Below are 16,811 nucleotides of genomic sequence, written 5' to 3'. Positions count from 1 at the left end.
TGTGTCCATGTGTATATCTTCATTTCTGTCTACATAGGTCTAGTATTTGTGTATATCTTTATTTTGCTACCTACCATTAGTCGCCTATTCTAATCTAATGTACAGTGGCCTCGTTCTTGTCAACATAGGTCTAGTGTGTATATATTTGCCGCTATTACTTAAGCGTCTTGTTTCCTCTTGGTGTGAAGAAACTGACACTGAAATCATTACAACTTCTTCTGCCTCCTGCAGGGTACGCAGTGTGCTGGGCAGGGAGATTGCCCCCAGGAAAAAGACGGCCGGGCAGGCGGTGCCCACCGCCATCACGGCCAAGTTCGAAAAGAAGAAGTCTGTGTACTGGCGCCGTTACGTGAAAAAACCGACAGAGCCCAAGTTTTCGAAATTACCAGTCGATCAAGAGGTGGTAGTAGTGAGTTTTGTTTTCAGTGGAATAATCAGAAAACCCAATTTCTTATCTGAGTATCATTTCAGCACAGAACTACGTTCCTTTCTTTACGAATTGGTGGAGGCCAGTGGGCGGCTGTTCAAAAACTGGATGTGGGACGCCAACGTTACTTTTTGCAATGAGACATTCACGACCGTCTTTTTTCACTTTTCAGAAGATTATGTTGGTACGGGTTGATCTTCTGGTATTCTGTTGTAGTGGGTTTATCAGTCTTCACATTTCTTCCTTTCTCATGTGCCAAGGACCAACAAGACACAATTTGGGGCTGAATTTGTTCTAAAAAAAAAGGGTGCCCCATGTCCAGTCAGAACAATGATCAGTCTCAGTCCTACCTCACATACAGTCTAGCTCTGATCATATCAATATGGCAATATCTTGAGTACTGCTCTACCTTTTCATCCATTCGACTGTCATGCAGACTGACTGGAGATTGGTAGACCTTTCGGAGTAAATACAACCCAACAATTACTACAAGCTACAACAGGGCAAGATAAACGGCGTTTGCCTCTGTATATTGTAGTTTCTAGGAATGAAAAACTCTTCATGCAAAAGTTTGGTATATCCACTAATGAGAGCAGGACGGGTATTAATTTACAGTTTATGTATACTGCATATATTTAGATGCTGTATTTTCCTACTGAAAGCAGGCGGTACCGTCAGTGATTACGTGAATTTTTTCGTAATTACGATTTTAGGCGCAACTGAGTCCAGTTTTCATATAAAGAAATGACATTTACTACATAGCACCATCTGTCAGAACAAGAATGTAAAACCCAATATGGCTTATCATAGACAAGACAAATGATAGTTCATTTGCAGATATATAAGAAATTGAGTAGGAATTCACTCCTCACTTACTGAAAAGGTTAGGTTCCCCAGGTCACGCCGTTAGCCTACACGACATTCGGAATATGTAGTTTGAAATTTGAGGTAACCTAAGACTGCGTTTCAGAGTTTATTCTTAGTTTACTAGACTTAATTCCTTTTAACCTTCATGAAATAACCTTCTTCAAATATCATCTAACTCAATTATATTTTAACTCCTACTACCAACTCCTACCATTGAAGCTAGGATAACCTACAATATCACTTTGGAATCTTTAGGAATGTTTTCTTGTCCGTTAAAATAATTCTGATCTGATTGAGTGGATTCTCTTCTTGTATTTCAAAACACTTTGTGTCCAGTATCCACAAATATAAGTAAACATATATGGCACTACGAAAGAAAGGTTTGTTATCTTTTCTGTCATGTGTACAGATGGTATAGGAGATGACGTACGTAGTATGTAATCCTGAGTCTCCAGATGTAATTTCAGAGAATCTAAATGAAATTAAAGTATTTTTTACTATAGTAGATTTACATCAGCCGTGCATTTGATGTCTAGGCCAGTTCCTTACGACGCTCCTGATTGGCTGTTGATAAGCCAATGACAGGGCTGGAAACTTTCAGTCAGTCTCTCGTGAGAGTTCACATAGGCAGGATGTATGCGGAGCATACATCCTGCCTATGTGAACTCTCGAGAGAGACAGCGTTTCCAGCCCTGTGATTGGCTAGTTTCCTTTCCTCGTGTAAATCTCCATGTGTCTGACATGATTACCCTTTAACAACCAACTTATCATATTATGTCATTCATTGTTCAGATCTACTGTATGTATAATAATACTACTGACTGCTTACCCTAACTATCAAGGTTTGACAGCAATCTAATAAGACAAGACGCGGATTTCCTATATTACCTAAGCCCCGTCCTGGCAAACATTTAAAAAGGAAACCTGACTACCTTTGCAAATACCTGCCAAAGTATTAGTTGATTTGTCGACAAAATGCTTTACGATCTACTACTGAAACAGGGCAAGGGGATGACAAGCCTTTTGTTCGCGAAATGAGCAGTCTTTTTGCAAAAGAACATAATTAAACGTTTGCAGGAAAAGCACAAGTTTGCAGTGAAAATAAATTTATCGAATGGCTTAGTACAAAGCAAACTAGGGGTGCAAACTTGTTCTCTTCAAAACGTGCAAATGTTCACATAATTTCTTTCTGCAAAAGAAACTGATGTTACTAGGCTCATCAAGCAAGGTTTGAGCAAACGTTTGCAACACCAGACTTCACAAACAAAGCAAACGTTTGCAGACAACCGCACATATTTGTATCCACATTCTCTCAATACCTAACTAAACCCAGCAAGGTCTCTGGGCAAACGTTTGCACCAAACCTTTATGCAACTGACGCAAACGTTCACTGAGGGAAGTAGATAGGTCTACTGAACCATGTTTACACATTGGCCACATGGGACCTCTTTAAACTATGGGAAGTAGGTAGGCCCACTGAACCATGTTTACAAACTGCCCACATGGGAAGTGGGTATGCCTACTGAACCATGTGAACAAATTGGCGACATGGGACCTTTAGCAATTATGGGAAGTAGGTAGGACTAGTGAACCCTGTTTACAAATTGGCTCCCACGGGACCTTTCTGGTTATGTACAGCCCCAAGCAACAACTTTGGAGCCAGGCAATGCCCCTTTAGTCTCTCCCATCCCAACAGCAACCTCGGTCCGACCCCATTGTGGAGATCACCCTCACAGCAGACATGAGGACGACTTCCAACGAGATCATCTACGACACGACGACCGGACGTTACCAGGAGGTGAAGAACTGCATGGCCGTCCTCGACCTCCTCTCTCTGCCCTCCAAGGTCCTGCACAAGGACAACCCGAAGCTCCGCAAGAATGGGAGTAGCGAGGATGACGGCGAAGGTAGAGATTTCCATAGTTATTTAAGAGTTCTTAGAGATTCTAACAAAAAACGGTACTCATAGACGCTTAAATAATTTTGCATATCCAAATCGTACTTATTTCAAAGGGCTAATCTTAGGGAAAGGGATTAGGGAAATGGGATAAAACGAAATCTTGGAAGCAATGAATTTGACTAAGTTAATAGGTCCTGGGACGATGACCTCACATGTCAGGTAATCAATGAGGGAGATTAACGAGAGGTAGTAGGTGAGCAATTATCGTTATGCTACTGCAGACGTTGGCGTTTTTATTTGATGGTTTGGACAGCGAAATACCAGAATTCTGTAAGCAAGGAAATTAGGTGGAAGAAAAAATAATTGGTTTTTATATCCGACAGACGCGACTGACAGAACGTTACGTCACAGCATCACAAAAGTGACGCAGTTACGACCTACTCGTTTTCCATCAAAGCTAACTGTTACGTTTATGAATTATACTGTGACCATCACCTCTTTAATCCTCCAATTATTTTCCCATCTCTCCTCTCGTTAAAATCTACGGTAGATTATCTCGACACTCCATTTTGGAGAGATGGTTGATAACATTTTGATAAGTGACACACGAACATTCGTGCGGCTTGACAAATGGCCGAGAGAAGGCGGTTACTTATTTCGTGTCCTTAACATAAGCCTCTAATTTGAATGAAACCCATAATCTTCCATAGACAAATGAATGAGTTCCTAATTATTTCGACCCAGCCTAAATAACAAAACAGATTTCGCCTTATAGAGAGAATAAAGATAGCTGAATTATTTTCACTATTTCTATTTTTGATGCTGCTTTCTATAATTAACATTATTATTGTTGTTTGTGTAAGGTCAATAGAAATACATCTCTCTAAAATATGACTAAATTTATGAGTAAATACAAGCTAAAAACGATGGTAAAAGCTGCTCTTATTTATAAGGCTCCTGTTCAAAGTTCAAATATCTGGAGCTGAAAAAAATAAAATGAGAAAGTACGGAGAAGAGAAATGTCAGCTTGAAACTATAACAAGGCCATAAAAAAGTAGAGAACAAGACAAGACAAAAATAGCAGAAGTTTATAAGTCAATATGTCTCAACAGCAAAAAAAAAAACAATAATAATAAAAAAAATAAAAATAAAATAAAATAAATAAAAGCAACAAATATGATGTATTTACGTTGCATGATAACGATTTCAAAAGAAGTTTTTCGTCAGCAATAGGCAACGCGTGGTAACCGAGTAATCGAATGATCTTTTCAGAAGTGGAGAAGGACAACATCACCCTACTCCTTGAGGAACTGTACGGCGACGTCATGTCCTCGGAAGACATAGCCAAAATCGACACCCAACCCAACCCCTTCAACTTCAGCGAGCGGGTGTCTCAAACACCCCACGGAAATCTTAGGGTGAAGTCCATTATAAATAATGGCTTTGACTAGTCACTGTTTCTCTCCTCTGAATTTTTTGAATACAGTTCATCATATTTTCATGATATTAAGTTTTACACATTCTGATTTTTGGGCCAAACTTTACATTAGGAATGTTTTGATATGGTGGCGCGCTCAACTTGTCTATATTCTGATTTTTTGGCCAAAACTGACCTTGGGAACGTCGCGTTACGGTTGTGCTTTCTGGCAAAATGTTCATCCGTGACAGTGTTCCTTTCTAAGCTAATAATACATGTCAGTAACGTGTCAATTATAGCTTTACCTATATACTGCTGCTCAGGTTTTAGTGTCTTGTGGTTTCTTGCACTTCCAGCAAAAGTTACACAAACTTTTATTTTTAGTTCCATTTGTAGTATCTGCTACCTTTGTTTTTTTTCTGTTTCACCAGAGCTAAAATTGCTTTCATTTCCTGTAATAGCATTTTGACTGAAGTTCTCACATGGCGTTTCAGTAAGTCTATACGCATTTTTTTACGGTCCTAGCACGCCATCCTTCTCCAGAATTAACCGCCATATGAATTTAACACACACACTCTCTCTCTCCTGGCTACAGGAAAAGAGCATCCAGACCGACCAGGCCCCAGGTACGACCTTCTCCCAAAACATAGGAGTTCGAGACATCTACGACGCCTACCAGTGGGACGAGCACCTGGCGATGCTGAGAGAGAAGGAGAAGCAGAGGGACAAGGACAAACAGAACAACGAGCTAGTTCCTCAGCTGGTAAGGCAGGGAACGAGGAGGGAAAAGGTGTCACTGAGAATAAGATAACATTAATAAAAGATGAAAGGAAAATAAACAAAAATAGTCCAGACTCATTTTTAACTGGAGGGAGAACTTGCATAAATGCTTTGATAGTTCTTGTCCGTAAAGTAGTTCTGAGTATGTTTACCCAAAATAACAATTCCTTATAGAAAAATAATGGAAGTTAAAGCGGATTATCTGGCAAAGAATGATTGATATTCCTACTTCCCCAAACTATCCAGAAACATTTCAGGTTAAGACATGCAAGAAGTCTACTCTATAATCTATATATCATTTAGCATAAGACATGAAAGCAAAGCGTTTCCACACCGCAGTAAAATATGTCATAAACACATGTCAGCAACTTACCACAAACACATCACAAAAAGGTTGAATCCATGTGAATGACTTCCTAGTAGTTCTACCTAGAGCTTCATTCTAACAAGTGTCATAAGTATGTGATAAGTTGACAATGTGTGTGCACAAGCCAGCAAAATATAAAACACACACATCACAAACAGGTTGAATACAAGTCAAGGACTTCTTGTTAGTTCTAAATAGTGCATCATTTACATATACCAAAGGCAATGTCCACTTACAGCTTGTTTCCAACATGCCCGTGATATATATGCAATACTTTGGCGAGGTGTAATTACGGCATATTTTATTGCAGTATGGAGGAACACTACTACTACTACTACTGCACTATACGCCAGAGTTTACTATACATACGAGCTTCGGATCTATCTAAAATCCTAACATGGTACTTTGAACGTTAACATCCTTTCTATATTCAGCCCTTGGGTACCCCCGGGGACGCTCCACCACCAGCGCTGGACTCCCCAAGACTAGGCGCAGTGAAACAAAACCCTTTTGAGAACTTACCGGGTCTGCTGGAAGCTGCCATCGTTGTCGAGAGGATGCTCAACCAAAACCTCTACGATGAAGTGACGCAGGGTGAGTGAGTGAGTGAGTGCGCATGCGTGTCTCCTGCTCGCTGGTTCAGCCCCTGCTGGAGAAATTGTTTATATTAGGACACACCCCATAGGCAATGACAGTAATAATATGCAGATTTCGGTAGTTGCTTCGTTGTATAGAATATATCTTCATGTGGTTAAGTGAATATAAATCTCTGTAGAATATCAGAATGAGGCACACAAGAATGCTTAGTTGTACAGATTAAATATAGATAGGTACATGTAAAACTTGCAAAAGGAATCAGTAACATACAAACATATATAATGTATGACTGGCTTCAATAGTGAGTGCAGAGTACAGGTTTAAAGTGAAGGAACATGAAACCTTGGAAAATGCCACACAGATATAAATATATATTTAAATTCTGAATTTGGCACATTTGATGCAAAATCATACAAATTCTATCACTATACGACGACCATAATTATTCACATTAAATAACAAGATCATGCCAAGAGGAAACTGAGTAGAAAATCTAACTGAAATCAAGGACCAATTTGAAAACAAGGGAATTTTATCATAATCCTACTTTTGCGAAGAAAATAATCTCGAAATTTACCCAAAGCGTCACTCTCAAAGCTGGACCATCTGAAAATTGATCTAGGGTCATGTTAAGCGCAAGGTATATGCTTCATATTGAAACCTTATCAATTTCAGACACATCAGTGAGAAACCCAGAGAGTGACAGACAGATAGAACAGAAAACCAGTTGGGGAACTTCGCTATCAGTTATTAATTATTACAGTTACCTCGATTTTGTTTCTTACTCGATTTTCCTTTATTATTATTATTATTATTATTATTATTTTATTATATTATTATTATTATTATTATTATTATTATCATTATAATTATTATTATTATATTTTTTTTTTTTTTTGCTCTATCACAGTCCTCCAATTCGACTGGGTGGTATTTATAGTGTGGGGTTCCGGGTTGCATCCTGCCTCCTTAGGAGTCCATCACTCTTCTTACTATGTGTGCCGTTTCTAGGATCACACTCTCTGCATGAGTCCTGGAGCTACTTCAGCGTCTAGTTTTTCTAGATTCCTTTTCAGGGATCTTGGGATCGTGCCTAGTGCTCCTATGATTATGGGTACGATTTCCACTGGCATATCCCATATCCTTCTTATTTCTATTTTCAGATCTTGATACTTATCCAATTTTTCCCTCTCTTTCTCTTCAACTCTGGTGTCCCATGGTATTGCGACATCAATGAGTGATACTTTCTTCTTGACCTTGTCAATCAACGTCACGTCTGGTCTGTTTGCACGTACACCCTATGCCGTTCTGATACCATAGTCCCAGAGGATCTTTGCCTGATCGTTTTCTATCACTCCTTCAGGTTGGTGCTCGTACCACTTATTACTGCAAGGTAGCTGATGTTTCTTGCACAGGCTCCAGTGGAGGGCTTTTGCTACTTAATCATGCCTCTTTTTGTACTGGTTCTGTGCAAGTGCGGGCATTCACTTGCTATGTGGTTTATGGTTTCACTTTTCGTATTGCACTTCCTACATATGGGAGAGATGTTATTTCCGTCTATCGTACTTTGAACATATCTGGTTCTTAGGGCCTGATCTTGTGCCGCTGTTATCATTCCTTCAGTTTCCTTCTTTAGCTCTCCCCACCTCTGTAGCCATTGCCAATTGTCATCGCTGGCTAGTTCTTTAGTCTGTCTCATGTATTGGTCCGTGCATTGGTTTGTTGTGCCACGTCCTCTGCTTTCTGTCTTTCTCCTGTCTCTGTATATTTCTGGGTCTTCGTCTACTTTTATTAGTCCTTCTTCCCATGCACTCTTTAGCCACTCGTCTTCACTGGTTTTCAGATATTGCCCCAGTGCTCTGTTTTCGATGTTGACGCAGTCCTCTATAACTTCTTAGTGCCATCATCTCCCTCCTTCCTTTCGTGTTATGTATAGTCTGTCCGTATTTGCTCTTGGGTGTTTTTAGTGCTTTGTGTATTGTCATATGTTTCCTGGTTTCTGATCTATGCTGCGGAGTTCTGCCTTCGTCCATTCCACTATTTCCTGCTGTATCTGATTACTGGCACTGGCCAGCAATGTGTTTTATGGCTTTTATCATTATTTCCGCCGTTGAGTTTTGACTTGAGTATCGCCTTGAGTCCTCTGTCATATATTCTTTCCTGATCGTGTCCTTCATCTCTTGGTGTTTTATATCTCCTCCTTCCATTATTCCCAGGTATTTGTATCCTGTCTCATCTATGTGTTTGATGTTGCTCCCATCTGGTAGCTTTATCCCTTCAGTTCTCGTAACTTTGCCTTTTGTATGTTACTAAGGCGCATTTTTCTATTCCAAACTCCATCCTGATGTCCCCAGATAACAATCCTTACAGTCTGGATTAGGGTATCTATTTCCTTGATGCTCTTACCATACAGCTTGATGTCGTCCATGAACATCAGATGGTTGATTCTGTTGCCTCCTTCTTTTCTTGAGTTGGTACCCGGCATCCATCTTCTGTAGTACTTTTGTCATGGGAATCATGGCTACTACGAAGAGTAGTGGGGACAGTGAGTCGCCCTGGAAGATCCCTCTCTCCTGATACTTACCTCTTGCTAGTCTTATTCCAGAGCTTGTAAGTATGTATTCCAGTTGCGCATTGTATTTTTGAGGAAGCTGATGGTATTTTCCTCTCGCCCATATATTTTCAGGCATTCTATTAGCCATGTGTGTGTATCATGTCGAAGGCTTTCTTATAGTCTATCCATGCCATGCTAAGGTTGGTTTTCCTTTCTCCTACTGTTCTTCATTACCATTTTGTCTATCAGGAGCTGGTCTTTTGTGCCCTACACTTCCTTCTGCAACCTTTCTGTTGGTGGGGGATGGTGTTTGTCTCCTCTAGGTATTTGTATAGCCTTTCACTGATGATACCTGTAGTAACTTCCACATTATTGGTAGGCAGGTGATAGGCCTGTAGTTACTGGCTATATTTCCCTTACTCTTGTCTTTTTGTACTAAGAAGGATCGTTCTTCCTGTGGTCATCCATTTGGGTGCTTGGTGATTTGAGATAAAATGCTGGAGTTGTTCTGCTATTCGTGGGTGTAGGGCCTTGAAGTTTTTGAGCCAGTATCCATGGACTTCATCGGGACCTGGCTTTCCAGTTTGGCATTTTCTTATTATTATTATTATTATTTATTATTATAATTATTATTATTATATTATTATTATTAGTTAGTTATTATATTATTATTATTAATGTATTATTATTATTATTATTTATTATTAATTAATTATTACTTTATTTATTAATTATTATTATTATTTATTACTTTATTATTTAATTATATTATTCTTCAGGAGATGCACCCTATTCATATGGAACAAGCCCAAAGGGGCCACTGACTTGAAATTCAAAGTTCCAAAAGAAACGGTGTTCATTCGAAGAAAGTAACAGAAGATAATGGGAAATAAAGAAAAAGGAGATCAGTTATTAGAAAAATAGATAAATTAACATTTTAATAAATCAGTAAAAATGAATGCAAGATATAAAAATACAAGTTGAATTGTATTAGGGGAGTAATGCTTGTATTTCGTTAGTTCCAATTGCACGACATCCTCTGGGAGGCTGTTCAGTCAGCAGCCCAACGGTGTAAGGAATAAAGAACAAATAAACACGAATATCATAACAATAATGACGAACGAATGTCCATGTGCGTAATAAGAACTGGAATCAAAGAACCTCTTTTTGTCGGCGATGGACACGTAAATTCCTGGAGCTCGGTCGTTGTTCTGGGAATGTCTCAAAAAGAGACAATTATTCAAGTCCCGTGCTACAATTCTGCCTAGGACAATAATACTGTAGCAAAAATTCACAGAGGGGGGAATGCTTTAAACCTTTGGGGTGGTCGTTAGTCTTGCAGGAATTCGCAGGGCAAGATAAAAGTCCTTGAGAATTATGGCAAGAATTCATTACCAGAAATATAATGTTTGGCTGATCAGAATTACTGCAAGTATTCATTAACAAGGAATTAATGTTTGGCTGCCCAGAATCCCTGTAAGTTTTCACCGAGAAATAGTGCTTGACCAATGCTAATTACTGAAAGCAAGCAATTACAGAAACTGCTTGACAGATCAGTTAGCAGTACAGAGGGCTACGTTTCCCAGAGCTCAGAGAAAGCCCAAATGGCGTGAACGTATAACAAGAATTACTCTCGTGACTTCCTTTCTGGGCTTTTCTCGGCATTTCACGAACTGTTCATTATCCAATTCCGAGTCCATTTCCTTCTGTCCAGGCAATTTATGCACATAAAAATGACCGTAAATAGCCATTTTCTTTCTTCCGTCTCTTACCGAATGGTATTCGTCCAACACTTTATGTCATTCCAGAATTCTGCTCTTCTTTTTGATGTTCCTGTTTGCTTTGTTCAAACTTTTGACGACTCTCTCTCTCTCTCTCTCTCTCTCTCTCTCTCTCTCTCTCTCTCTCTCTCTTATTTTCATTCTTTTAATTAATATCCGTTTTATACATGGATATTCTATCTGATCAAAGTAGATTCAACAAGTTTACAGCTTGCTTGGTCAGTCGTTTACAATACATGCACATTTTGGATGAAATATTAAAATAATAATAATAATAATAATAATAATAATAATAATAATAATAATAATAATAATAATAATAATAATAATAATAATAATAATAATAATAATAATAATAATATTCTAAGGCGTCCACAATAATAAAAAATGTTGCGAGTCCGTGTATAATTTTTAAAACTCTATACAAAAAGCTTTCGAATCCTTCCCTGGGTTCATCTTCCGTCCAAATGAACAATTAGGTACACCATTTCTGAAGTGAATTATTGTGGACCCCTTAGAATATTATATATACTCTCGCGATAGAGAGTTTTTTCCCAACTAATAATAATAATAATAATAATAATAATAATAATAATAATAATAATAATAATAATAATAATAATAATAATAATAATAATAATAATAATAATATGATTGTACAGTAATCAGATACAGCGCAGGAATAAGTGGAATGGACGAAGGCAGAAACTCCGCAGCATAGATCAGAAAACCAGGAAACATATGACAAATACACAAAGCACTACACCCAAGAGCAAATACGGACAGGACTATACATAACACGAAAGGAAGGAGGGAGAGGACTACTAAGTATAGAGGACTGCGTCAACATCGAAAACAGAGCACTGGGGCAATATCTGAAAACCAGTGAAGACGAGTGGCTAAAGAGTGCATGAAGAAGGACTAATAAAAGCAGACGAAGACCCAGAAATATACAGAGACAGGAGAAAGACAGAAAGAACAGAGGACTGGCACAACAAACCAATGCATGGACAATACATGAGACAGACTAAAGAACTAGCCAGCGATGACAATTGGCAATGGCTACAGAGGGGAGAGCTAAAGAAGGAAACTGAAGGAATGATAACAGCGGCACAAAGATCAGGCCCTAAGAACCAGATATGTTCAAAGTACGATAGACGGAAATAAACATCCCTCCATCCATAGTAGGAAAGTGCAATACGAAAAGTGAAACCATAAACCACATAGCAAGTGAATGCCCGGCACTTGCACAGAACCAGTACAAAAAGAGGCATGATTCAGTAGCAAAAGCCCTCCACTGGAGCCTGTGCAAGAAACATCAGCTACCTTGCAGTAATAAGTGGTACGAGCACCAACCTGAAGGAGTGATAGAAAACGATCAGGCAAAGATCCTCTGGGACTATGGTATCAGAACGGATAGGGTGATACGTGAAAACAGACAGGAGACGTCGACGTTGATTGACAAGGTCAAGAAGAAAGTATCACTCATTGATGTCGCAATACCATGGGACACCAGAGTTGAAGAAAGAAAGAGACCAAAAAGTTGGATAAGTATCAAGATCTGAAAATAGAAAGAAGAAGGATATGGGATATGCCAGTGGAAATCGTACCATAATCATAGGAGCACTAGGCACCGATCCCAAAATCCCTGAAAGGGCAAATATAGAAAAAAACTAGAGGCTGAAGTAGCTCCAGGACTCATGCAGAAGGAGTGTCCTAGAAACGGCACACATAGTAAGAAGGTGATGGACTCCTAAGGCAGGCAGGATGCAACCCGGAACCCCACACTATAAATACCACCCAGTCGAATTGGAGGACTGTGTAAAGCATAAAGTCAATAATAATAATAATAATAATAATAATAATAATCTTTTTACAGCCAGTAACTCAGTTATTTTCCGAAGCCGATATTTAACGTACTTAGCCTTCATAAAACTTCTTTTACTGCCCAGCTATCAAAATGAACCACTAATAAGAAAATAATCTCGTTTGAAAATACCGTGGCAATCTGAGGCGGGCAAATTTAGCTCGTTCATTAAAAAAATTTTTTTCTCTAGAGAAGAAGAAAAAAAATATTCTTAAATATATCCGTCGCGTGCGCTGTACTGATTATCTTCATCATCATCTCATTTGCGAAAGCAATTTCCAGCTGATCTAGTTGCCTGTGTATTAAACGAAGAAAGTGCTATACAATATTCCACCTTGATTAGGTTAGGTATGAAACGATATGCCGTGAGTGTAGCTTTTTTCGTAATATTTTTTATGAAAGATATTTTTTTTGTGAAGAATTTTGCGCATTGGCGCTTACGATTGAAGGTTGAAATACTAAAAAATAAAAAAAATATAAATGATTAAATAAATAAGTAGATAAATAAATAAATGGAATGGAATAGAAAACTTAGGCCAAAGACCAAGCAAATTTGGGACCTATGAGGTCATTCAAAGCTGAAAGGGAAACTGAAAGTAGGAAAGGGCGGAAAGTAAGATGGAAGAGAATATGAGCAGAGGTACAGTAAAAGGAATGAAAGGGGTTACAGCTTTGGGGAGAAGGGATGCTGCAAAGAGCTGTAAGTAATGCCTAATTACAGTGCACCACATGAGGTTCACTGACGGCACTAACTCCCAGGGGTAATAGATAAATAAATAGAAAAATAAAAGACGGAAGATAGAGAACATGAACGGAGGTACAGTCAAAGGAATGAAAGAGGTTACAGGTAGGGGGCAAAGGGATGCTGTAGAGAACTTTGAGTAATGACTACAGTACACCGGGTGAGGTGCACTGACTGCACTACCCTACCTAAGAGTAAATAAAAAAATAAATTAATACTTAAATAAATAAATACATAATTAAATAAATAAATAGAGAGATAAACGAAAGAAAAATAAATCTCGCATCACTTTAAAGACTCGAAAACCTTTCTTCTGAGCAGACTTCAAATACTGGGACGACGGAAGCGACGAGTTCAAGCCCTTGGAAGGATCTCTCCTGCCCCTCTGGAGGTTCACGATGGAAAACTTCAGGTCCTTCACCGTCACCGAGGTCTGCTGGAGTCCTACGTATCCTGATCTGTTCGCTGCGTCTTACGTGGCAGGTGAGCGATGCTGTCGTCAGTCTCCCGAGGTCCTTTTTGTACACGTATACATGTATGTATAAATATAGGCTGGCCATACAACATACGTGCATGCTTTTAACATGCACGTACACATGCATGTATGACTCTACGTGTATATTTTTAACCTGAACGTACACAAGCAATGGCAACTATAGGCAGGACATATGGCATATGTGTGTAATATTAATATGCACGTACACATGGAAGTGTAGGTATATGCAGGACATATAACACTGTCCTAAGCACTTACATAAAAATGTTTACATTTTATGAGAGGTATGTGTAACATAGGGTCCATTATTGTTATTATTATTATTATTATTAATTTCTATATTTTTAATAACTATAGTCTTCCCTGCAACAGGCGGCGTGAACGGACAGGACGAAGGCAACGGCCTCGTCTGCATCTTCAGCCTCAAGAGCCCGAACAACCCCGAACGAGTCTTCCCGGCCCCCTGCGGAGTCACCTGTGTTCATTTCCACCCTCAGGTAACTAATACAGTCTGTCATTATATCTTGAAAAACCACATCCTATAAGGCTTGACTTGACAAATCCCATGTTCTCTTTTGAAAGCAACTTTCCCTTGAAGTAGTAATAGAATAAAACATAGGATTTAGACTCAATGCCAAGCGCTGACACCTATGAGGTCATTCAGAGCTGAAATGGAAATTGATAGCAAAACTGAACTGTTTGAAAGGTGTAACAGGAGGAAAACCTCGCAGTTGCACTACGAATCAATTATTAGGAGGGAGCGCGGGGGGGGGGGGGGGGGGGGGGGGGGGATCGGGGGGGGGGGGGGGGGGGGGGGGGGGGGGGGAATCTACTATTAGGAGGGGGGGGGGTGGGAGAGTTAGTAAGATGGAATAAAGATAATATGAACGGAGGTACAGTAAAAAAATGAAAAAATGAAATGGGTTGCAGTTTGGGTCGTAGGGATGCTGCAAAGTAATGCCTAAGCACCTCCCCCCCTAACCCTGGCCCCCTGAACTCTAAGGCCAGGCCAGCTACACGACAATGCGGAATCAATATGGAGTCTTATGATGCCTCTGTTCTTTTTTTATTGTGATGGAAAGCACTGCAACCTGGTTGCTGCCGGGTGGAGCGACGGAAGTGTAGTGGTATACGATGCCAAGTCGCCGTACCCGAGGGCACTTCAATCGAACGCCGTTTCTGGGAAACACATCCTTCCTGTCACTCAGGTAAGAGACTCACAATGGTTCCCTTGAGCATTGTGCGGATTAAGAACTAAGCTGTCGAAAAGTTAAAGCTCAATGATATACGCAATATGACGCCCAGAAACCAACAAATTAACTAATTGGAAATTAGATTTGTGGTACGTCCTTTTTGACGTTGGAGGTTTTGTGACAATTTTTGTCATTTTCATTTTGATGTGCAATTTTTTCTGTTTTGAAGTATACAACTTCTAAACTATTTGATTTTTTTTTAATATATTTTATATGCCATTTCTAACTTGAGAGGTCAATTCCGCAGAAATAATTGGAAAGAAAACGATACCTAGCTACAATACCCTTCTACTAACCGTCATATGGAACTGATTTGATTTGTGTTCAAGGAAACGGTATAAAGTTAATGGTTGAGTTTTTAAAATTGCAAAACACAGTTAATTTTGAGAATAAAAAAATATATATGCGTATATATAATGTATGTTCATGTTCACATGAAAACACCCACGTTCGTGAATTCCAGATGCTTTGCCATTTTCAAAGGTATATTAGTTTTTCATATTCACTCCCATTCCGTTAAATTTCTTCGACCATGAGTTGTCAGCATATTCTGTTTCTTAAGTCAGTACTCGGCTTTCAAAATATTACAGGCACTATTCCATAAACTTCTCCCCTTGACAAGAATTTATCACCATATTAATTTCCTAGCTCTTGACATTTATAAATATGGCAAACCACTTTAGAAAAGCACCCAACAGACCCCTGATTAACCTTTCGCCAAAAGGTACGGTGGGTGGTGACCGAGCCCAGCGAAGACCTTCGTCTGTTTTCCGTGTCCCTGGACGGGAGAGTTACCAAATGGCAGGTGTCGATGGGCCTGGTGGCCGCAGATATCCTGGTCTTCGATACCCTCGAGGAGAAGAGCTACTCAGATCGCTTTACGCTCACAGAGGACATTCCTTTAGAAGGTATCCGTTCGGGGAGAGAGAGAGAGAGAGAGAGAGAGAATGAGAAGAGAGAGAGAGAGAGAGATGAAGAGGCCAAAGATGAGACGAGAGAGAGAGAGAGAGAGGATAGAACATTCACAAGGCTCCATAACCCAAGAGTTTTAAAGGAGAGAGAGAGAGAGAGAGAGAGAGAGAGAGAGAGAGAGAGAGAGAGAGAGAGAGAGAGAGAGCCCTGCTGATGGAACAAGCGATGGATCATTAAGTATGAAAGTAATTTACGTAAACTATAAAACATTCCAAACGTAAATATAGAAACATTAAATGCATGAAATATAAATAGCCATAGAAAGTAAGACCTGTCAAGAGAATTTCAGCCAAAACGAGACCTCTCCTGACAAACTTAAAAGACTTGAAAAATCCCACTCACTTTCCCCACAGGACACGGCACCTGCCTCGCCTTCTGCCCAAAGGACAGCAACATCATGCTCGTAGGAGTGGATACGGGAGCTATCCTGCAGTGCCACACCAGCTCCCCGACACACTCGCTCACCAGGTACCCTGCCCACCAGGCACCCGTCAGGGACCTGGCCTGGAACTCTTACCAAAACGACGTCTTCCTCTCTTGCTCATCGGACTGGACCATCAAAATCTGGTTACAACTGAACATGTAAGTTTTTTTTTTTTTTTTTTAAGTGTTTGATCGATATCTTTGGAAAATGGCCTTACTGTCAACTTGTGAGCTAGGGATGGGGAAGTTTCGAGAGACTAGTAGTCAACCTGCTGAGTCATTGGTAGCCAGTGCCTGGTTCTCCCAGGTACTAGCTTGGGTGACAAGAAGGTTAGGGTGCTGATCATTTATATATATATATATATATA

General features: G+C 39.6%; 1 protein-coding gene and 1 long non-coding RNA gene across 5 annotated transcripts in view; one reads left to right on the top strand and one right to left on the bottom strand.

The window, feature by feature from the left end:
• Positions 1–16,811, top strand: part of LOC135208710 (dynein axonemal intermediate chain 1-like) — a 56,817-nt gene that overhangs the window by 38,459 nt on the left and 1,547 nt on the right. For all 3 annotated transcript variants that reach the window (XM_064241186.1, XM_064241188.1, XM_064241187.1), the window contains 10 exons: positions 232–400; positions 2,991–3,201; positions 4,467–4,612; positions 5,207–5,374; positions 6,193–6,352; positions 13,621–13,782; positions 14,168–14,292; positions 14,878–15,003; positions 15,773–15,956; positions 16,374–16,602. In XM_064241186.1, the coding sequence (XP_064097256.1) occupies positions 232–400; positions 2,991–3,201; positions 4,467–4,612; positions 5,207–5,374; positions 6,193–6,352; positions 13,621–13,782; positions 14,168–14,292; positions 14,878–15,003; positions 15,773–15,956; positions 16,374–16,602 (1,680 nt within the window). The remainder of the gene's footprint in view (positions 1–231; positions 401–2,990; positions 3,202–4,466; positions 4,613–5,206; positions 5,375–6,192; positions 6,353–13,620; positions 13,783–14,167; positions 14,293–14,877; positions 15,004–15,772; positions 15,957–16,373; positions 16,603–16,811) is intronic.
• LOC135208711 (uncharacterized) overlaps positions 6,278–16,811 on the bottom strand; it is a 165,530-nt gene continuing 154,996 nt past the window's right edge. Inside the window, exon 3 of one of the 2 annotated variants that reach the window (XR_010313207.1) lies at positions 6,278–6,404. This is a non-coding gene — a long non-coding RNA (uncharacterized LOC135208711). Of the gene's footprint in view, positions 6,408–16,811 lie in introns of both variants that reach the window. The other variant, XR_010313206.1, reaches the window with a different exon arrangement.

This window comes from Macrobrachium nipponense, chromosome 35 (assembly GCF_015104395.2).
Source record: "Macrobrachium nipponense isolate FS-2020 chromosome 35, ASM1510439v2, whole genome shotgun sequence".
Lineage (NCBI taxonomy): Eukaryota > Metazoa > Arthropoda > Malacostraca > Decapoda > Palaemonidae > Macrobrachium > Macrobrachium nipponense.
Note: the sequence above shows the minus strand (reverse complement) of the source record. Positions and strands in the feature narration are given on the sequence as shown.